General features: G+C 33.1%; 2 protein-coding genes and 1 pseudogene across 2 annotated transcripts; 1 reads left to right on the forward strand and 2 right to left on the reverse strand.

Annotated features, from left to right (window-relative positions):
• On the reverse strand, window positions 1,906–3,179 carry LOC104720983 (galactinol synthase 6-like). The gene is made up of 4 exons (XM_010438883.1): window positions 2,859–3,179; window positions 2,430–2,753; window positions 2,208–2,342; window positions 1,906–2,124 (listed from the first exon to the last, which is right to left on the reverse strand). The coding sequence occupies exons 1-4, from the start codon at window positions 3,177–3,179 to the stop codon at window positions 1,906–1,908; spliced, it is 999 nt and encodes a 332-aa protein (XP_010437185.1).
• LOC104720984 (transcription factor RAX3-like) lies at window positions 9,120–10,539 on the forward strand. The gene is made up of 3 exons (XM_010438884.2): window positions 9,120–9,370; window positions 9,478–9,607; window positions 9,688–10,539. The coding sequence occupies exons 1-3, from the start codon at window positions 9,235–9,237 to the stop codon at window positions 10,334–10,336; spliced, it is 915 nt and encodes a 304-aa protein (XP_010437186.1). The 5' UTR covers window positions 9,120–9,234; the 3' UTR covers window positions 10,337–10,539.
• Window positions 14,679–16,638, reverse strand: LOC104720985 (annotated as a pseudogene).

The following is a 21,888-nucleotide window of genomic DNA, read 5'->3' on the forward strand; positions in this document are numbered from 1 at the left end:
AGGTCTTACCATTTTAGTTAGGTATCACAATTTTTGTTCGTCAAGTCTTACATAGGTCCCCTCACATATATGATTAAACAACTCTTTTTTTTTTTTCCTCATGTATTTAAATGTTTTAATCTGTTTTAGGAAAAGTTATTATTTGCAAACTAATTATTTTTTTTAAAGTATTTGTTATTTGGAAATAATTTTCATGAAATTAAGATAAAAAGTACTCGTAGTCAAAATATTGTTTGTATATAACACTCTGAAACTTTTATGTTTGTTACTAGTTAAATACGTGGTTTTATTACTCTTTTTTTGGTTGATACGTGGTTATAATTACATTAATCTGCATTTGTGTGGTTATTAAAATTTATAAAGAAATTGAAAAATAATGAAACGACAAAGCCCAACAGATAAAGCAATAATATCTGATGATGATTAGGAGGAAGAGGAACTTTGCAGCGTTGAGATGACAAAAATGCCCCCAAGGTGAGCAGGGGACCATATGCTTCAGAAACTCATAGTGCAGTTTTGTCTTTTCGCAGTGAAAGATCTCGAAGATATCTGGGGTCCTGACCTGACTCGCGTGACGTTGATTTATTTTCTCATCTTTTGAAATAACGGTCACTATCATATTTTTGTTGCAGTTTTTTCTTTCTTTTTTTAAAAATTTTGCTACTCAAATAATTTTTTCCTGGCGTCATTTGTTAAGATTTAGGAGTTTCGGAGATTTGTTTTATGACTTAAATGTGAAATGGTTAGTTTAGTTAAAGGCCGTATTGTTAGAAAATCTACAACTATTATCAGGGTTTTTTTTTAAAAAAGGGGTAATTGGTGGAAATTATTTTACTTGCTAAAGGCTGCACTACGAGGCCCATGGGCATAAGTGCGGCCCAGGTAAATATTAAATCAAATAACGAGATTTCAAAAGTTAGTTGTCAAAAATTTGGTCGAGAAGTTTGCAGTTTGAATATTTGGCAGAATCGTATGAGGTTGCAAAATATGCTAATTGATATTATGACCTTATGAGATATATATAGTTTCCATATAAAATCTAAAATTGGATAACGGAGGGAGCGCGACTCATAAATAGATTTACATTTTTGACGGATCCTTAAAATTTAAGATATGAATAATCTCTCTTAGTTATTATTTTCTTACCATATTGGTAGGGAACGGTTAGTTTCAGAATCGGAAATATTCCAGCTTAAATGAAATTAATTAAAAGAAAATGTCCTTAAGAGTTAAGATCATGTTATTTAGGAAATTCGCATGAACTTTAGGAAATTCCTTAAAGGCTTTTGCAACAAACTACCGTATAAACTCGATTTCTTTATTTAACATATATATTACTTTGATCCAAATTCATTAATAGTGAGATTTTAATGAATCGGGTAACTTGCTAATAGTAATATTATAAGTATCAAGAAAAGAGTCATTACTTTATTCTCTAGAAGCAATAGAAATATCATATTTACTGCGGTTTTTATGCATTGGTGTTCTTAGTCATTCTTTCCGTTTAACCAAAACAAAAAGTCAAAAACTTGTTCAATATTACATCGATTGTTAATTTATACACATTATCACTTATACCAAACTTATTTTTATACTGGATGTGTATATTATGCAGTTTTTAAAAAAAGAAAGGAACGAATAGAAGAGAATGAAAGCCAAAAGAGCATTCTTATTATTGATTATAAATAAGAGAGATAAAGGGTGGTCAAGGCCGACATTGACAAAAAAAAAAGTCAAAACAAAAACACAAGACCACCACTCTAAACTCAAAACATAAAAACTTAAACGAGGTTGCTATATAATTATGATAAAATTATATATAGCTAACCCTTAAAAAACCAAAAAAGAAACAAAAAAGAATTTGCGTAGATATAGATTATAGCGCCTCCACATAAAAAGATTTGGTTATGCGGCCGAGGGGGCAAGGTTCGTTAGCACATCGCCAGCAGGGTCCTTGGAAGCCAATGGTGCAGCGGTCTGATTCAGCTTAGACTCACTCTCGCCAAAGTTCTTGTAATCTAAACTCGAATCTTCATAAATCTCCCACCATTTTTTTACCAACATTTTGATGTCCTCTCGCTCCATATGTTCTTCAGTCTCATCGTATTTCCAAGGCTTCGAACCCTATTAAATAGAATATAAATATACAAATTTAATAACTAGGAATATATTTTTACAAATACGTAAAGAAAAAAAATAAAACTTACATTAGCACAATAATGAACAACACAGATTTGGTCAAGGTCAACGTGTTCTGGATGACGCCAAAGCATAGCCAATACGAGGTTGTAGGTCGAAGGGATTGGTTTGTAAATGTCTTTGAAGTACATATTCAGAAAATCCTACCAAAAAAAATAAATTTATATTAGAATTGTATAGTATTAGAAACTCAAATCAAATAATGAAAAAAATAAAGAAAAAAATCGGACCTGTTCAGCAAACAAAGTTGGGATAGTGAGTTGAACAACACGAAGAAGATCTTCGTAAGTGACAAGATTTGGTTCAAAAACCAACATACCGGCATTGAAATATACCGGAGGTGGAGCACCGAGGCTTTCGACAGGCCATGTCACTTTTTCAGGCGACTGTTGGCAGTAACCGATCTTGTATTGAGGACTTTTGGTCCAAGACACCTCGCAAAAGCAATCTTTGACAGCATACAAGTAGCCACGAGGAGTATCGAACAGATGATCGATGTTTCTGAACACTTGTATGTCCCCATCTAGATATATCATCTTCTCATACTCAACAAACTGCATATAGCATATATATGTTTATAAGTCGTTAGTAATATATATATGGCAAAAACATTTTCTTACAAGTATTATTCGAGACGTAATAATAAGTAAGATTTTTACCTCCCAAATACGAAGCTTGGAGTAGTTGATAACATAATACGCCATGGAATAACCGGCTTTGTTTTCCGGCGGATAGACCGGTTCGATCTCACGGATAATGCATCCTTGAGCCACTAGGATTTGACGGTGTTCTTCAGGCACGTCAGGAAGAATCGCCACAACAAGAGGATAAGCCGATTTCACCTTGCGAAGTCCTTTGGCTAGACCAACCACACCCATCCAGTAGTCTTTGTTTCCGGCAAGGAAAGTGACGTAAGCCCTTTTCCCACCATCAGGGGTCACCGTCACGTTAGCTTCGACGTTCATTGTCATTTGGGCCATCTCAAACAATAGTAAAAAGGAGATTAGTTTCTGTAGAGAGAGTTAAAACGATTGTAAGTGATATGGAGACAAGGCAAAACTATCGTTTTATATATAAGGGAGCGAGAGAGAAAGGGAGAATTAAATTGAGAAGGAGAATTAATTACAAAATATTGTCTTTGAAGGGAATGATAATTATCTACCAAGATAAAAATCGAAGAAGATAAAGAAAAATGAATCTAAAATTGTAACAAATATGGAAACGAGGATAATTCATCATATATATTTGCGTATATGTATTAAATCGGTGCATTGAAGTTTCTACGTATATGGCATACATTGCCTTATCGAATTATTCGTTACGAATATTTTTAGTCTTTTTGTGTAAATAACAGTGTATGGCAACTGTTAATTAATTGCTTTATCTAGGCGCGTAAGGTATCGCCTTTTTGGGCTCATAAATGGACCTGCGTATACTAATATGGGCTGGGCTTTTAAATAGACCGTGACTTTAAAGGCTTTTTCGACAGCTAAAAATTGTAAGAGATCTTTTTGTCAACGATATTATCTTTCACATAACACTTGTCTACTTTTAATTTTCGAAAAACCAAACGAACATTCTTTATCAATCGTTAAATTAATCTATAAATAAAAGTATTGATATGGTCTTAAAGACCTTATCCAAAAATTGTCTCGTGGACTAGTAAAAAGAGTTTAAATAATGAAGTCAACAATTCAAAAGTTTAACCTGCTTATTTTGTCTTATTCATTTTTTTTCATATGTAGACAGTAGACATAATCAAATTGATAATAATTTCGTTTTTCGGATTCCAAAAATCGGTTAATTTGCAATTGGAAATCTCTTTTATTTTATTTTAACAATTGCTAAAAGAATATAGTTTTATAAGTATGAGAGTGCTTGATTTAATTATAGTATTAAGGATAATAATGAACACTCTTTTGTGGGTTTAACACATAATTTTTTTTGGTTTTTTGGGCAAAGGTTTAACACATAACTGAAAGTCTCAAACATATTTTATATACAAATTTAAACTGACGTTAAAATATTTGTACTCGATCGTCGATCGTACCAAGAAGACCGATTCCTCGTTAGCGTGTTGAAAAAGGGGTTTTCATTAAAACATTTTTTCTCTATTTGCTCGTATTTTATTTTCTTCTTGTGTTACTTTTTGTAAACTGGAATAAAGAATGTAATTTTTATTTTTTTTCAAAATTTTAGGACTAATTCTCGGAATCTCAGTTTCTCAGGTCAAGTCAGCTGTCAGCCATTTGCTTTTCCATCTAGAAGATTATATATGATGGTTCCAATATAATCTATAATTACATAATGAAACGTAGTCCAAAAAGTAATTCTCTGCATTCGGAAAGCTTGCATCACGAGCAGAATTAACCATAGCTCTATCAAAACAGTATTGGATTGTGTGAGAGTGTCGTTCTCCAACCCATGAGAATGGATTACCTTTAGAATGTATATCTTGAAGATCACATATAGATATCATGTATCAAAAGTTCTGGAAAGTTCATTCTTCACGCAATGGACCTCCTAGTTTTTTCCTGTTGGAAGTTATCTCATTAAAATCACCAATTAGTATCCATGGCGTATGTCGTGTATGTGACAGTTGTTCTAACCGATCCCATAGCTCATGTCTTTCACTAGGATTGGGATGGCCATACACACAACACAAATAAAATATATTTTTATTAAAGATAATTGAAACATCAATGAGTCTCTCATCTTTAGAAATCAAGGAGACATATACATTGTCATTCCAAAACAAGGCTAAGCCACCACTCCTACCTTGAGGGGGCTAAATAATAACGTTAGAAAATCCTAAGTCACACTTAAGTTTAGTTATTACATCAGTTTGATTGAGAGTTTCAGATAGGAATAAGATATCACACTTAGTACTAAAACATAGTTTTTTAAACGAGAAGTAGTTAGTTGTGGTCCAATCCCTTGACAATTCCATGAGAGGATCTTCATATTGGATCTATTGGGAGTACCGGGGCCCCCACGCCTCCGTCGAATCCTTTGTGAACAGAACACGAACCTACCGAAGTTGTTCGCTGATTCTTTGTGCGAAGTTGATTCAGGACCATCAACTCCTCTGCTGCTTCTGCATTGTTGAAAGGAATCTCGAACTCCACTCTGATCATAAACCGATTCTCTTGGACCTAAAAGATCTCACACGACACAAACATTGGTCATTCCAGTTTGATAAACGATTGATTGACGTTACAAACTTTCAAAAAACGGTTAAGAATGGATGGTTTTCGGATTCAGATTCTATGGATATACCAATCAACCAACGCATTAAAAATTGCAGGCAGGCAATGACAAGTTTAAAACGAACAAATCGTTTAAACTCAGAACAAAGAATTGTGTCTTTTCAAGAAAAACTAAACTATGCCATGGAGAGTTTAATCCCAGCTATACGACAAACAATTCCTGACCTCCAAGACGCTCTACTAAAGCCTATGTTGATGAGGAAACACATTGGAAACAACTAAGCAGAAACCAGTGGATGACTTCCGGAGATCGCAACACCAGTTTTTTCCATGCTTGTGCTAAGACAAGATTTGCTAAGAATTGGATTAACTCTATCAATGATGACCAAGGGATCACTCACCAAGGAGAAAAAGAAATAGGAGACCATGCCGAATATTTCTTCACAAACATATACACAACTTCTGTTCACCATGTTTCACCTACAGAGTTCGCGGGTTTTGCTCCAAGAGTATCGGATGATGCAAATGATACTTTAACAAGAGTTTTTACAAATGAGGAAATATATCAAGCTGTTTGTTCGATTGGTGATGACAAAGCTCCAGGTCCAGATAGATTAACAGCAAGATTCTATAAGAGTTGTTGGACAACAGTTGGTCCTCAAATCATTCAAGAAGTTAGAAATTTCTTTGAAAACTCTATAATGAAGCCTAGCATAAATCATACCAACATATGCATGATTCCAAAGATTGAAAATCCGCAAACTCTTACAGACTACCGACCTATAGCATTATGCAATGTTTCTCTACAAGATAGTATCAAAATGCTTAGTCCAACGACTTAAACCACACCTGAATGATATTGTTTCAGATTCACAGGCAGCTTTTATCCCTTGCCGAATTATCCAAGACAATTTCATGATAGCACATGAGATAATGCATTCATTGAAAGTCCGTAAACGAGTATCTCAAACCTACATGGCGGTGAAAACAGATGTCACAAAAGCATATGACCGAATAGAATGGAATTTCATCGAAACAGTATTGAAGCTTTTTGGCTTCTGTGATCGGTGGATAGGTTGGATCATGGCGGATTTCACCTTTGTTAACTACTCGGTTCTTATTAACGAATCACCATACGGGCATATTAAACCAATGCGGGGCATTAGACAGGGAGATCCTTTATCTCCCTATTTATTTATTCTTTGTTCAGACATTCTAAGTCACCTAATCACATCAAGGGAACAAGAAGGTGATATTCAAGGAATACGAATTGGTAATGGTGCTCCAAGCATCACGCATTTACAATTTGCAGATGACTATCTTTTCTTCTGCAAAGCTAATAGGAAAAATTGCCAAGCTCTAAAAGATATTTTTGATGTCTACGAATACTATTCTGGTCAGAAAATAAATACTTCAAAATCAATGATAACATTTGGAAGCAGAGTTTATGGGACAACACAATCTCGGTTAATGACAACTCTAGATATCCCAAATCATGGAGGAGGAGGTAAGTATCTCGGCTTACCAGAACAGTTTGGTTGAAAGAAGAAGGAGATGTTTGAATACATTGTTGATAGAGTAAAAAAACAAACTTGTGGATGGACTGCAAGTAAATTATCACCAACAGGAAAAGAGATCATGCTAAAATCAGTTGCTTTATCCATGCCTGTTTATGCTATGTCATGCTTTAAATTACCATTAGGTATCACTTCAGAGATAGAATCACTTTTAATGAATTTTTGGTGGGAAAAATCATTAAACCAAAGAGGAATCCCATGGATAGCTTGGAAGAAACTACAAATTTCAAAAAAGGAAGGAGGATTGGGGTTCAAAGATCTAGCAAAATTCAATGATGTCCTACTAGCTAAACAAGCATGGAGATTAATCCAATATCCCAACTCTCTCTTTGCTCGAGTGATGAAAAACAGATATTACAAAAATGACTCTATCATGGATGCTAATGCAAGGAAAAACCAATCATATGGATGGTCATCAATTTTAATTGGATTAGACCTTCTTAAAAAGGGCACTCGCTATGTTGTAGGGGATAGAGCTAGTATACGACTTGGTGTAAACAATGTTATTGACTCTAATCCTCCTAGACCAATTCAAACACTAATTCCTCACGCCTCATTACCCCTAGAAAATCTCATTTCCACAACTGGTCACATTCGTATGTGGGATCATCAAAAACTATTCTCTATCATCCCAGAAACAGAGCATGCCATAGTCCAAAACATACATTTATCTCAAATAAAAGACAAAGATGAACTTATTTGGAATTATTCTCAATCAGGTGAATACACTGTTAAAACAGGCTACTGGTTCCTCACACACTATCCTTTTGACCCTGGTGAAATAATTCTTCGACCATATGGATCGGTGGAGCTTAAAAACAAAATATGGAAGTTGAATATTTTACCAAAAATCAAACATTTTCTTTGGCGCATTGTCACGAGAACGTTGCCTGTTACTACACGCTTACGCACAAAACGTATGGATATCAGTCCTATATGCCAAAGATGCAACAAAACAGATGAAACAGATCACCATGCGTTATTCTCATGTCCTTTTATTGTTATGATATGGCGTATGTCCAACACATCTCTCCTCAATATCAACCAATTACCAACTACTGTAGAAGAGATCATCTCTGGAATCATAACTCTATCATCTCAAACATCAAATAATTTTGATTCTCTACTACCTTTCTCACTCTTATGGCGCATATGAAAGGCAAAAAACAATGTAGTTTTCAATAATTACCGTGAAAGTGCAAGCAAGACAGTTCTAATGGCAAAATCAGAAACAAATGAATGGATTAAAACAATACATCTGAAGGAGGCACAACACAACAATATCACAATTGCAAACACATGGACACCACCGCTACAACCGTTTATTAAATGCAACTTTGACACAGGATATAATGATGGGACAAAACAAGGAACATGAGGTTGAATATTCAGGAACCATCAAGGAGAACCTTTGGTTTGGGGTGCATCAAAACTTTCTTTTGCAGGATCATCTCTAGAAACAGAAACAAAAAGTCTACTAATATCTCTACAACAAGCTTGGATCAGAGGCTATCAATCAATAGTCTTTGAAGGAGATTGTGCAGTTTTAATAAATCTTGTAAATGGCCAAAAGACCAACGCTTCGATACGAAATCTTTTGAAAGATATTACTATGTGGGGTTCACGATTACGACAAATTGCTTTTCAATTTGCAAAACGAGAATGTAATAGTATAGCACATGCATTAGCTAAACATGGATGTATTGATAATGTGTATTATGTTAACTCGATAGAAAAACTAATTTGGTTACTGGAAGCGTTATGTAAGACATTTGCTAAATTAATAAAATTTAGTTTGTGGAAAAAAAAAGAAACGTGGTCCAAAATAGATGAATAGGTTTTGGACAAATTCCTATAAGCTGAATGAACCACACGGAAAAACAGCAAAACCATTTGCTGTCATCTTTATTATATTTCCTCCCTCGAACTATTTATAAAATATTATTACTTTTGTAAAATTTGCATCATTAAAATATATCTTAGTCATATTCATATTTATTTTGAATGTTAGGAGACTGATTCTTCTACTGATGATATCATGCCTTTTTCTCACCGTATATATAGTCTACATGGTAGATATACAGACATATACGTACTTGTCATCATCATTGTTCACTAAGCTAAATTTCTTATATATAACATATAGATAGAGAGAGACTATAGAAGATAGAATACCTAGAGAACAAGATTGAGAGGAAGGGAAATAAACAATATAACCAAAAAATTTAAAGTGAAAGATCAAAAAGATAATGGGAAGAGCACCGTGCTGCGACAAGACGGCGGTGAAGAAAGGGCCATGGTCGCCGGAGGAAGACGCCGTGCTTAAGTCTTACATCGAAAAACACGGCACCGGCAACAATTGGATTTCCCTCCCTCAGAGAATTGGTATCCTTTCAAATTCATTTGTTAGATTTATATTTTCATATAATATATAGATTGCTCTATATATAGTTTTAACATATAATACTAAGAATTTTACATATTGATGAAAGGGATTAAGAGGTGCGGGAAGAGTTGTCGTTTGAGATGGCTTAATTACTTGAGGCCTAACTTGAAGCATGGAGGCTTCACCGATGAAGAAGATTACATCATCTGCAGCCTTTACATTACTATTGGGAGCAGGTTTATTATTTAAAAAATTTCCTTCTTATCACTATAATATGTTATTTTAAATTTTTTATTTTAAAATTTTGTTGATGAAGGTGGTCTATTATTGCTTCACAACTACCGGGAAGAACAGACAATGATATCAAAAACTATTGGAACACGAGGCTGAAGAAGAAGCTATTGAGCAAGCAAGAAAAGGCATTTCATCAACAACTCAATGTCAAATTCGAGCGTGGAACAACATCATCATCATCATCGAGTCAAAACCAGATCCCAATATTTCATGACGAGAACACTAAATCGAACCAAACATTATATGATCAGGTGGTTGATCCATCAATAACATCCTTCGCCATGGAAGAACCAAGCATGATCAAGAATCCGATATTGGAATCATTTTCTTGGGAACCAAACAAGGTTTTGTTTGATATTGATCCTGACGCAGCTGCTTCATCATATCATCATCATCATTCATCCCCATCATTGAACTCCATGAGTAGTAGTAGTAGCACCGGTATTAATTCCTCTTTGCAGATGTCCAACTACTCCGTCAATCAAAGTGATCAACACGATATGTTCTTTATGACCGGGTTTGAGAATCTCCAAGATGAGTTATTCAATGAGATAGCCAACAAAAACAACACACAAGCAATCGGGCTTCATGGAACCGAGATGCTGAACAACAACTGCTTGGATCATAATATTAGCTCCTTCGTTGATTATCCTCTATACGATATTGAGTAGATGATTTTTATTATATTAGATCTTTATTAGATACATGTATGATGCCAACGTACTTAGGTTGGATCATGTTTTTTTTTTTTTTTTTTTTTGTGTGTGTGTGTGTGTTATCTCTTAATTATTGAAGGCGTAAAAGAACCAAAACCCTAGAAGTGTATTACAGAAAGTTTATTGCTTTGAATAAATGATAGGACCGTTTTATTATATTTCTTAATTTTTAATGTTTAATTTCACTTAACAATTGGTCATTATTTATGCGAAAAGGTGCCTTTATGCTCTCGTAAGTCATAATAAAGAGCTCAAGGTGATGCTGAAAGAATGGGAATCCTAGGACTTGGAGTTAAACATCAGAAATCAGACCTAATAATTAAGGATCACAAATAATTTTGCAAAGATGTTCATTATTAGTCTAGTTAATCATAGACGTGTTAGACGACATTCATAACTAATATTGATAGTTTTGATGTATTAAATAATAATAACTCCATGAATTATAGTATTTGGCGTTGTTATGTAACTTATGTTAGCTTCAATCATAATACTTGTTTTGACCCCAAAAAAAAATCATGATACTAACATTTTGCGTATGTGTAGTAGTGAGCAGGAAACCAATAGAAAATCATAACATACCATAAAGTCAAAAAGTAGTTGACCACAAACGAAAGAAAAGGAGACTTTGATAAAATCTCGTTGTGAAACAATAGTGTGACTAATGTATTATGCGTATCCCCAAAGTCAACACATAGTTTTCAAACTTTATTTGGGGAGTCGTTGGATCTAAAACATAAATATGTAAATTTTATAATTTTCATATGAACGCTAGTTTAGCTCGTCATCATATTGTGTAGTTTGTAACCAAAGTCAAATCCTTATCACTTTTAATAATTTGTTAAATGTTTACTTACTGTCGTTACACTAACGCCTACTAGGCTACTACAATTTATGATCTTTGTCGGTAACAGATTTTTTTTTTTTTTTTTTTTTAACAGATTTATGTACCATTTGGTTGGATATTAAAGTAAATTAAAATAAAATACTCGAGCTAATTGGTTTGTTAAGTCGAATATTGTTGGGTTATCTCATAAGGTTTAGGCTTTGGCCCAATAATTTTTTTCCGGACTAAAGACCAAAACGAAGAACATAATCTTACTTACGAATAAATTATGTCCAGGTTATTATCAGTTGCTATATATAAATTTCTCTTAGATGATGTTTTCCACCATGTATACTTTCTGTCCATATATCGTTTTGTTACAAAACTACACACAAATTCCCATGAAACATACATGTGATTTAAGTGCATGAAGTGTGAACAATGATGATGCAATGCTTGAAATGGACGTATACCCAACTAATCAATTACAATTTTTCCACCAATTTGCTTTTATCGCCAAAGAAGACAAATTAAACTATCACATGCTTCTGGTTTCGCTTACTTCTTTCCGCATATAGCAACTTGCGCATCGACTTGGTCACACCCACAAAATATAGACCTACGTGTATCAGTGTATCTGTGTATCTGTGTATGTAAATATGTAATGTACCATTAAAACCTTTTGGATTTAAAAGTTTATAAACGAAATGGGTAAAGTTTAATCGCAGACAAAAGAAGTTTATAAAAAGGCTCTAACTTCGTCATAGTGAAGGCTATTTATATATTTCATGGGCTTTTAAGGCTTAACACTTCTCCATTGGCCCATCGTTGTTTCTTTTATAATGTTTGTTTACGATGTGGGAAACTGAGACTGAGAGACTATAGTCTCATCCGCTAGGCTCATTCGCTGGCTTTACCAAATAAGTAAAACTGTATAAGCGTTACGTTCTCTGGGTAGATCAACGGGAAAATACTACTATTGTATGCCACATCACATATGGCAAATTATTAGATGTTGATGAGAATGAAAGAATAAAAGACGAGAAAATCCCAAAAATGATGGTCATCATATTCACCAAGAAAGAAGATCGAATCTTTATTTGAAAAGATGAATAAAGGTAAACTTTTGTGTTGGAGACAACAATTGCTTTCGGCCTTTCGAGGTTGGATAATTTTGAAGACAACAATTGCTTTCGGCCTTTTGTTTACAACCGTCTGTAGTTTCCTGGAATAAGCTCTTGTGCCTGTTTTCATTAGTATACAAGGGTTTGCCAAAATATATATACAATACAATACGAAGATGGAAGATGAAATATTAAAATCGTCAAACCTCTTTGGAAAAAACAGTAACATTCGTAAAAAACAAAGAAAGAAAAAAAAAAAAAAAACATTCGTAATTTCGTATACATTCGTAACTTGAAGAAACGTGGCAGCAAACAAGGCCCATGGTCATGTGGCCCCCGGATGCGTAGATGGACACGAACATAACATAGCAACACCAATGAGAAGTATACGACAAACATTTATATAAGGTTGGTCCGTCGAATATTTATATAATGGTGGAATATATTTGCGAACTGACCAATCAGAAAATCTCAGCAGATGTTCTCTGTGTTTCTTTTGCCATGTGCAACCCACATGACACTTTGACATTTGACAACTACCTCTTGAAGACATCCAACTTTTATTAATTTCATTTTTATTTGGCTCTTTGCATTATTTACCGTTGGAGTCATAACGATTATATAAATATGGGGATGTTAAAAACTAATATTTAGAATTTCCTTTGTAGGATCACTTATATATGGTATAACCTAATATTCACCAATTGCTCAGGTATTATTTTCCTATTTAACTAGGAAGTTAGGAACAGTCATGTGAATTGAAAAGAAAAAATATTTATTTTTTAATTTTCCATGTTGATTAGATAGACTAGATCCCTGTTTTAGAAATCGTTAGGCACTAGTCGGACGGATGGGATAGACCTAGCGCCTAGCGAGAAAATTAGAGATTAAATGGAATTAATCGGGGATTAGTTTTAGGATTATTCTATTAAATTAATAATAAAATAAGATATATAGTACTAAATATATGTATAATTCTATTTATGTGAAGAAAAAAAATATCAAATAAAATATAAAACTATAGTATTATCTTTAAAATGACGGTAAAAACATAATTTTTTTTAAAAATTATGATTTTAATTAATAATTTGTACATTAATTATTGTAAAACATCATAAATTCTTAAATTCAGTATCTAAATAACAAAAATATATATATTTGATTTATATTTGGTTTCAAAAATAATTGGTATATACAAAATTAAACGGGAAATAATCGGATTGGACGGTATAATCGGATAATCGATGTTAGGCGGGAATTAGTCATTAATCAAGGTAAAGAGGATGAGTCTAGTGATTTTGCGGGACATAATCGGTGCTAAGCGGGGATTTTTAAAACAGCAGAATAGACTAGTCCACAAGTCGTTTATAAGTTTTTCACCCCTTTATACCAAATATATTAATTCCCACGCTAGCTCAATACACACATGACTCATGTAAAGTACACGCCAATGACGTTAGACCCAATTAAATAACTGTTGAAATTATATAAAATATATGACTCTAACATCAGGGCAGAGATTTAGTTTCTGATTAATTAGAGAAAGTAGTTAGTTGAGGTTGGTCTTATTGGTGCCACCAAACATTTACTGGAACACTTTAAGTTAACCTGCTAATGTTAACTTTTAAGTTTAAAGATTAATAAAATGAAAATGTGAATGCTCTATACTTTGGATTACTTCCAAATAATATATTATTCCTCTCCTAATTTTGATAATTCACATTTAATTCATCTTTCTTAATTTCTTTATGAATCGACCGTTTATTATTGGAAATAATTTCCAATTTACACGATAAAAACAAATCGCCAACACCTGCCTGTGTAGATATGTTAACGTGGCTGTGAGTGTATAAGTTGGGTTCATCTTTTGACTTCAATGGTAGGTTTCGTTGACTTACAAGTCATTTAAACGAAATCGATCACTTCGAAACCAATTAAAGCAATTAGAAAATCATTATTAAATGCACCAATTTATCTCTTTTGTCAACTAGAGTAATAAAGGAATTCCCCTAGTTGTTTCAAAAGGATTAACAAATGTGAACATAGTCTATTACTACTATAGTGCTAAGAAGTAGGTTATAATTAATTTTACATAATAACTAATGAGCGGGCTGCGGATTTATTGGCCGGACCCAAATTAAGGCTTCTCAACCAGAAATGTCGCCGGCAAATCACACGTAGCACCTTTTTGACGTAAATTTGAAACAAAGATATTGACAAACAAGTTTTTTTGAAAGATCATTATAAAGTGAAAATACGTTATACTACATTAAAAAGCTACACTGCATTATCCGTTTTCACGTACGGACTGAGTGAACTTTTTCCCCCTTAAAACAGAAAATTCTGATTAAAAGAAAAGATTTCTATTTGACGAACAATCACCCTTAAATAATGACAAAAAGCATACACTTATTACACTTAAATTTTTTAAAAAGAAAAAACCAGACTATCGTTCCTCGGGTTCACGGTCGTGAAACGATAGCCGGAAAACCCAATTAGAGACTTTCATCTTCCTTAAATTCTTTAGCCTTAGATGTTCACTTTGACTTCTTGTAGTAGACGACGGTCCATCAACGAACTCCTTCAATCTATCCAACGCAACCTTTAATGTATCTTCGCTCATATTCGCGAAACAAACCCTAAACCAACCCGGTTCGTTGCAATGGCACGAAGAACCAGGAGAGATATTGAGCTTTACCTCATAAACGATCTTTTTCCATAGTTCAATCTCAGCTTCGAACGTGTTTGATTTCAATAGGTGTCTCATGTCGACCCAACAGAAGAGTCCGGCGTTGCTCTTGAGACAATCGATCCCAACTGCCTCTAGACCCGATACAAGCTTCTTGTGTCGGTTCTTGAGACGGATCTGGTTCTCTTCGAGGTAGTTTTTGGTGAAGTTTTTGTCGGATAATAATGCGGACAAGAGGTATTGTGTTTGGGAAGAGATTAGACCGAAACTGGACATTTTTGTCGCTGCAGAGACAACAATGTCATCGTTGGAGTAAATCACGCCAACGCGAAAACCAGGTAGGCCTAGATCTTTAGACAAACTGTACACGATGTGGACACGGTTAAAGACATCGGTGTTTTCTAGCTTTCTGTCTTTGAGAACTTCCATTACGCTAATGAATCCGGGAGAAGCAAAAACGGTACCCGAGTAGATCTCATCACTTATCAAATGTATCTTCTTACGTGAGATGAAGTCCAAAAGATGGTTTAGTTCGGTTCGGGTAGTTGTAGTACCCAACGGGTTAGATGGGTTGGTTATAAGGACTCCTTTCACTTTTAGGTTAAGCTTTTGGGCTTGCTCGTAGGCTTCTTCAAGTGCAGATTTTGTGATGCGGAATCCGTTTGCACTAGTACACTGGATCGGCACAATCTCAGCTTCGGTTCTCCATTTCAAATCCCTGTCAAATCTGCATTTGGCAAAAAAAAAAAGAAAAAGGTATATATTAGTTAGCGTAAGTTTTTTTTGTTACTTGTCAATGAAGCAGGTTTGACAAAAAAGTTAACTAACCCTGGATAATATGGCGTAGGGATCAAAAAAGCATCTCCACGATCAGCGAGACAGAACATGAGTGTTTCGTTAGCCGGAGTAGCACCAGCGGTGAGGACAAGCTTGTTTGGATCGAAAGAAACTCGGTTTCCTCTAGCCTGGAAATATTTTCCGTCATGAAATCTGCCATAGCCTGGAAATATTTAAGACAAAACAATCCGGTTTAGAAAACTATCACTAAACATGATAATAATTGTCTGATCGTTTTCAATAATATTTGGGGTCCGGATAATCTTACATTCTTGAATGAAGGAAGGCCATGATAATCTTGAAAAAGAGCTAACTCCCGAAAAATAGATTGGCCTTCTCTTTGGAAATTTGCTGCGTCCGGGTTCTTAGCAAGCCATGACTCAATTAGATCGAAAGATAACTGCAAGATAGACAAGTAGGAGCGTAAGATATATGTACTTGATACTATATACATTATCGAATGTATTCATTTAATGATTAGTGTAAATATATAATTACCTGATTTTCTGCGAGACCCATTTGGATAATGCCGTCTGGGTTCTTGATCTCGTCGTAAGGATTCTTCTCGTACTCTTCCCAACCCAAAAAATAAGAAGAATCTTGGCCATGAGTGTTACAAGTAGCTTTCTTTGACAAGATACCCATTTTATTTAATTTAGCTTTAGGCAGAGATGAGAGTAGGTGTACAAAGTCGAGCAAGAGAGAGAGAGAAAATTGATATGAAAATCAAGATTTTGAGAGAGAATAAAAGGTGTTGTGTTTGATTGGTTTGTGAGTGATGTTTGTAGGTAAGCTAAGATCGAGAGGTCTCTAGGCATGTGTGGGTGTTTATATAGTTTTCATGCTAGCCCACGACAGGAATTTGACCAGTCAGATATTGGATTATTTAATTCAATTATTTTGTATTTAATTAATTAAGAATATTAATCAATTCACGCGTTTCCGTCCACACCGACCCTCAAACACTCTCAGATGAGCTCAACTTCAAGAGCTTATGATCGAGCTTGAGGAGTTTTGGATAACGTGAGTTCAAAGTTATTTTACTTATCACTGTCTGATAATATTATTATTATTATTATTTAGGTTAGTAAATAAAAATATTGAGTAGTATAAAGGGAGGAACAGTAATGAGATGCCCATACCGACAGGAAATCTCCATGTAAATGGGATATAATGCGACCCACAGAGATATAATTAAGAAAAAAAATACTAACTAATTGTTTACCAAAAAATATATATACTAACTAAAACTATATCCGCAATAAAACAAAAATAATAAGTAAGATTGGAAAAATGGAATAGTGAAATCGTTGTCATTGTTACAATTGGGGACTCTTTGGATCGCGTTAATTGTAATGTTGGTCCACCACGCTGCTCGATCATCTAAACATGTTGTAGAACTGTGTCGGCTGTATTTTCATTTCTCTATCACCTAATAGTATTCTCTGAGTAAGAGTATTAGCAACACAATTAACTCCATGTAGAACTAACTTCCCTGTTTCGACATTTTTCTTTATACGATTTTTGGACAATAGTGAAAAGATGAGTTGGCATGATAAAAGTTCTAAAAATCGTTTTGTGTGTTGTTAATTTTTTTGATTGTAAATTAATAATTGCTTACCGTAGTATGTTTAGTTTATACATAAATCACGATACTAAGAAATATTAGAAACTAGGTGGTAGCTCAGGCGTTGAGTGAGTTGTTACATTTACTATTCTATTTTGTATACATGAAAGTATTTTACTTTTTGTCCCAAAAAAAAATATATATATATATTTTACTTATGTTTTGTTTACATTTTATATAGATTTTGCTTATTTTTTTGTTAATTTATTTTTTCATATTAAATATATATGTAAGAATGTGAACGGTTATATTGGACCATAAGGGTATGTATTTCTTAAACTGTCTTAGATTTTTTTTAATCATTTTAGCAATAAATCTAATATATTGGCATTGATTATGATATCATGCATTTTAGATGTTTGAATTTTTGGGTTATTATTAAGTTTGAAAATATAAGTAGAACAATATATGAATTTAAATTACAATGTTTTATAATATATGAATTTTAAATTATTAAAGTTTGATTTTTTAACACAAAATGCTGGAATAAAATCACTCATATACATTGTTAATATAAATCAATACAAGATGAATAATAGTGTATTTGAGTTTGATTTTTTGTTTTATTATAGTTGAAGTTAACAAAAACAAATAATTATAAAATTTAATAATCACTAAACATGACAATAATTGTCTGATCGTTTTCAATAATATTTCGGGTCCGGATAATCTTACATTCTTGAATGGAGGAAGGCCATAATAATCTTGAAAATAAGCTAACTCCCGAAAAATAGATTGGCCTTCTTTTTGGAAATTTGCTGCGTCCGGGTTCTTAGCAAGCCATGACTCAATGAGATCGAAAGATAACTGCAAGATAGACAAGTAAGAGCGTAAGATATATATACTTACTTGATACTGTGTACATTATCGAATGTATTTATTTAATGATTAGTATAATTATATAATTACCTGATTTTCTGCGAGATCCATTTGGATAATGCCGTCTGGGTTCTTGATATCGTCGTAAGGATTCTTCTCATACTCTTCCCAACCCAAATTACAATGTTTTACAATATATGAACTTTAAATTATTTAAATTTGATATTTAACACAAAATGCTGGAATAAGATACTCATATACATTTTTAATATAAATCAATAAAAGATAAATAATAGTGTATCTGAGTTTGATTTTTGTTTTATTATAGTTGAAATTAACAAAAACAAATAATTATAAAATTTAATTTTAAAAATAATAAATGTCAAAAAGAAGAGTGTCTATGTGTCAACTTCTTAGAACATGAGTTTAGAAAAAAAATCTTACAAAAATTATTTCAATTTAAAAAAATCAGTTGGAAGAAAATTTGATTTATATACCAAAATTTTGGATTTTAACACATCCCCGCACGCGATCATGTTAATACGCCCCAGTATACATTATCTATTTATTTATCAAAGGTATAATCGTATGAAAAAAATGAAACAGCTAACTCCAAAATAAGATTTTCATTAACTTTATTCGAAGAAAAAAAAATCTCTAACCAAATTATATTACCATATGCTTGATGACGTGTATAAAACGTTTTAATAAACTAATGGGAACAAGGAAGAGATGAAATCTTTGAACGAAGGAAATAGTTAGTTCTCGCCGGAAACGTGTCGGAACATAACATTACCAAGTCCAATTCGTGTTTTTTTTTCTTTCTGCATAATGATGACCACTCACTCAAAAATATTAATTCTTAAGTACCTATTTTAGGCAAAATAAAAATACTGGTTGACATCGAACCAATAATTAATTAACTTTTTTTTTTTTTGAGGTGTGAAATTCATACTCATTCTTTCATTTCTCATTCTCAATTTGTATTTCCCAAACTTGGAAAATGTATCCATTTTATGATACCGAATCACATAAACTAACAACATGTTTTTTCAGTTTAAACTTTAAACACATGTCGGCTCAACGATTGCCACCTGGTAAAATGTTAAAAATAATAATGAGAAATAGTATACAAATGAACAACAATTATTATTGTTCAACAACTTACTAAACCGGCCGTTCAGTAAACGCGCCCTTAGTTTATAGCTCCCTGATTAATGAATGAGCGTCCCATTGTAAGCATTCATTGTGATCACCACACCTTATGAAATATGAACCGATTCAAGATAGTATAAAAGCACCTTTATTTTATTTTATTACATTTTCATATATAATCTATTAAAAAACGATATAACATCAGTTATATGAAGAATTCATAAACTTATAGAAATCTTTCTCCAAAAGTTTTCGTCGTAGTTTTAATACATTTTTGACACTAAACATAAAATTTTATTCATTTTTGACCAAAACATCAAAGTGGGCTAACTTCTTATGGTTATTCTTTCTTAGCGAGTATATTATTCTTTTCCGAAAAAAGACTACTATTTTCATGGATTAAAAAACCTTACACGAACGAAAAAGTAAGTAAACAATATACATACAGTATAAAGATAAAGGGAATATATGTGAGAAACAGCTCAGAGTCACCTGACTTTTCCGAAAGCTTTGTAATAAATACGTATGAGAAGTTATTTTAGTTACCATATAGAGAGAGAGGTATGTATATGTATGTATATTTTTGTCCGCCTAATACTTCTTGTTTAATGTAAACACTAATATCTATCAAGTAGCTGGAAGTGGAAGTCCTCTATTTATTTTTTCTCTTGTTCTCAACTTTTCCGATACGAATTTTCAGAGTTGCTTCGTTCTCTCACTTTTTGACGTTCATGATTTATAGATTTTTAATAGTTATTTGGCGACAAACTTTTGACTATGTTATTCAATGCTCTTGTACGATTTGAACGACCGAAATTACCAAATATATGTATGTTTAGTGTGATATTCATTGATTTATAGGTCGATTCAGTCAAACCATGGTCAGGATTAATAGCTTGCCAGACAATATTCGTCAGCTTGAGACACTGTATGATTTTTCAAACCAAATCACTATAGTATGTATATTTTTTCCTTTCTTCTTTAAATTAACCAGTTTTGATATATTTTATTATGCGTGGACATAGTAGTAAATAACAAAAGCTCGACCAGAATTAACAAAGGAACACCGAAGGATTATAATAGGGTCCTTATATTTTCTTGAGATGCAACAAAAATGGGTCCATATGTATATCTTCCGACACGACCTTGCTTTGATCTGATTCTTTGATGCACTTTGTGACCTTTAAGCTTAACAACGCCAAGTAAAAGACAAGCTGATGTATAATTCCAAAAGGAGTGCAAATCCCAAAGCATATATTAGAGCAGATGATCGAGGATTATAAATTAATTATAAATTAAAAAGTAGTCATTGAGATGATCTCCATTTTCCACAATTTAAAGATTGTGTTAGATTTTTTTTTAATGTTTTTTTTTAGAGCAGAAAACGAACAAACAAATATAAAGTTAAATGACTCATAAATTTTGAATGTGTTAGTGATCTGCGGGGATAGGTTTTTGTGCAAATGACATATTTCATAGTACTCAAACTAGAGTTTATTAGTGTAGCGATTTTGATAGAAATTGTTAGCAACAAAAATGTACTTGTTTAAGAAATTGATTTTAGAGTGAGAATGATCAAGGATGTAAGAGAATGAGCACGTGAAAGCCCAAACGCATATATGTCCCACAGTGTCATATATCATTTTGTGTCTACAAATTTTATACAAAATTAATAGGCACGATGTGAATTTCCATGGAGTGGGTTTTATAGTATTACCAATGTATACAAGAATTATTATTTTAACAATCTATCTGGGTACGATTCAAATTGAGTGACAACTAACGTGACGTTTCACGTTGCTCCGATCCTCAAGAAATTCCTAGGAGAGACACTCTATGGACCAGTTTGCTTCACCTCCTCCATATCGTAGGACCCCTTCTTCATCCCATCCACCTTCAACTTTACATTACTTCTTTTGTCTCTTCCTCCTTTCTAAATAAAAACAAAAACCAGCTCGATATCTTTTCATTGTGACAAAAAATTCAAATGTTATCCAATTATATATGTCGTACATTTGACTCTTATGACAATAGTAATTGGTAACGTTGAATAAAAATGGTCATTGTTTTGGTTGAAGTCAAAAATCCATTTCTATTAGACGCATTTTATTTTCCCCCCATTGTAAATATGATCAGAACTACAAATCCTAGAGAATTACATATTTATTCTTGAACTATTAATTAGGTCTCGAGATTTATTTTAGATTTGAATTATTGAGTGATCGTATTGTCCAAAAGAAACTAAACATGTGAGGGTTTAAAGTTGAGTTATTTAATGTCCGTACAAGTTGGAGGAAATGAAACACGCAAATTGTACACGGAATGATAATGATTCACAAATAAAACCGTGATTTCTTGGAAGCTTACATGTTTGTGTAGTGATTAATTAGGCGTTGATGTGTCCTTCTTGTGTGTTGTTAACAACAAGTT

The sequence above is a fragment of the Camelina sativa genome, chromosome 11 (genome assembly GCF_000633955.1).
Source record: "Camelina sativa cultivar DH55 chromosome 11, Cs, whole genome shotgun sequence".
NCBI lineage: Eukaryota > Viridiplantae > Streptophyta > Magnoliopsida > Brassicales > Brassicaceae > Camelina > Camelina sativa.

Excerpts from the sequence above, each read along its gene's own strand:
- LOC104720983 (XM_010438883.1), bottom strand. The coding sequence starts at position 3,179 with ATGGCCCAAATGACAATGAACGTCGAAGCTAACGTGACGGTGACCCCT. Across the intron at positions 2,343-2,429 it reads CAACTTTGTTTGCTGAACAG|GATTTTCTGAATATGTACTT; the intron begins GTCCGATTTTTT and ends TTTTTTTGGTAG. Across the intron at positions 2,125-2,207 it reads TTGTTCATTATTGTGCTAAT|GGTTCGAAGCCTTGGAAATA; the intron begins GTAAGTTTTATT and ends TCTATTTAATAG.
- LOC104720984 (XM_010438884.2), top strand. The coding sequence starts at position 9,235 with ATGGGAAGAGCACCGTGCTGCGACAAGACGGCGGTGAAGAAAGGGCCA. Across the intron at positions 9,371-9,477 it reads TTCCCTCCCTCAGAGAATTG|GGATTAAGAGGTGCGGGAAG; the intron begins GTATCCTTTCAA and ends TATTGATGAAAG. Across the intron at positions 9,608-9,687 it reads TACATTACTATTGGGAGCAG|GTGGTCTATTATTGCTTCAC; the intron begins GTTTATTATTTA and ends TTGTTGATGAAG.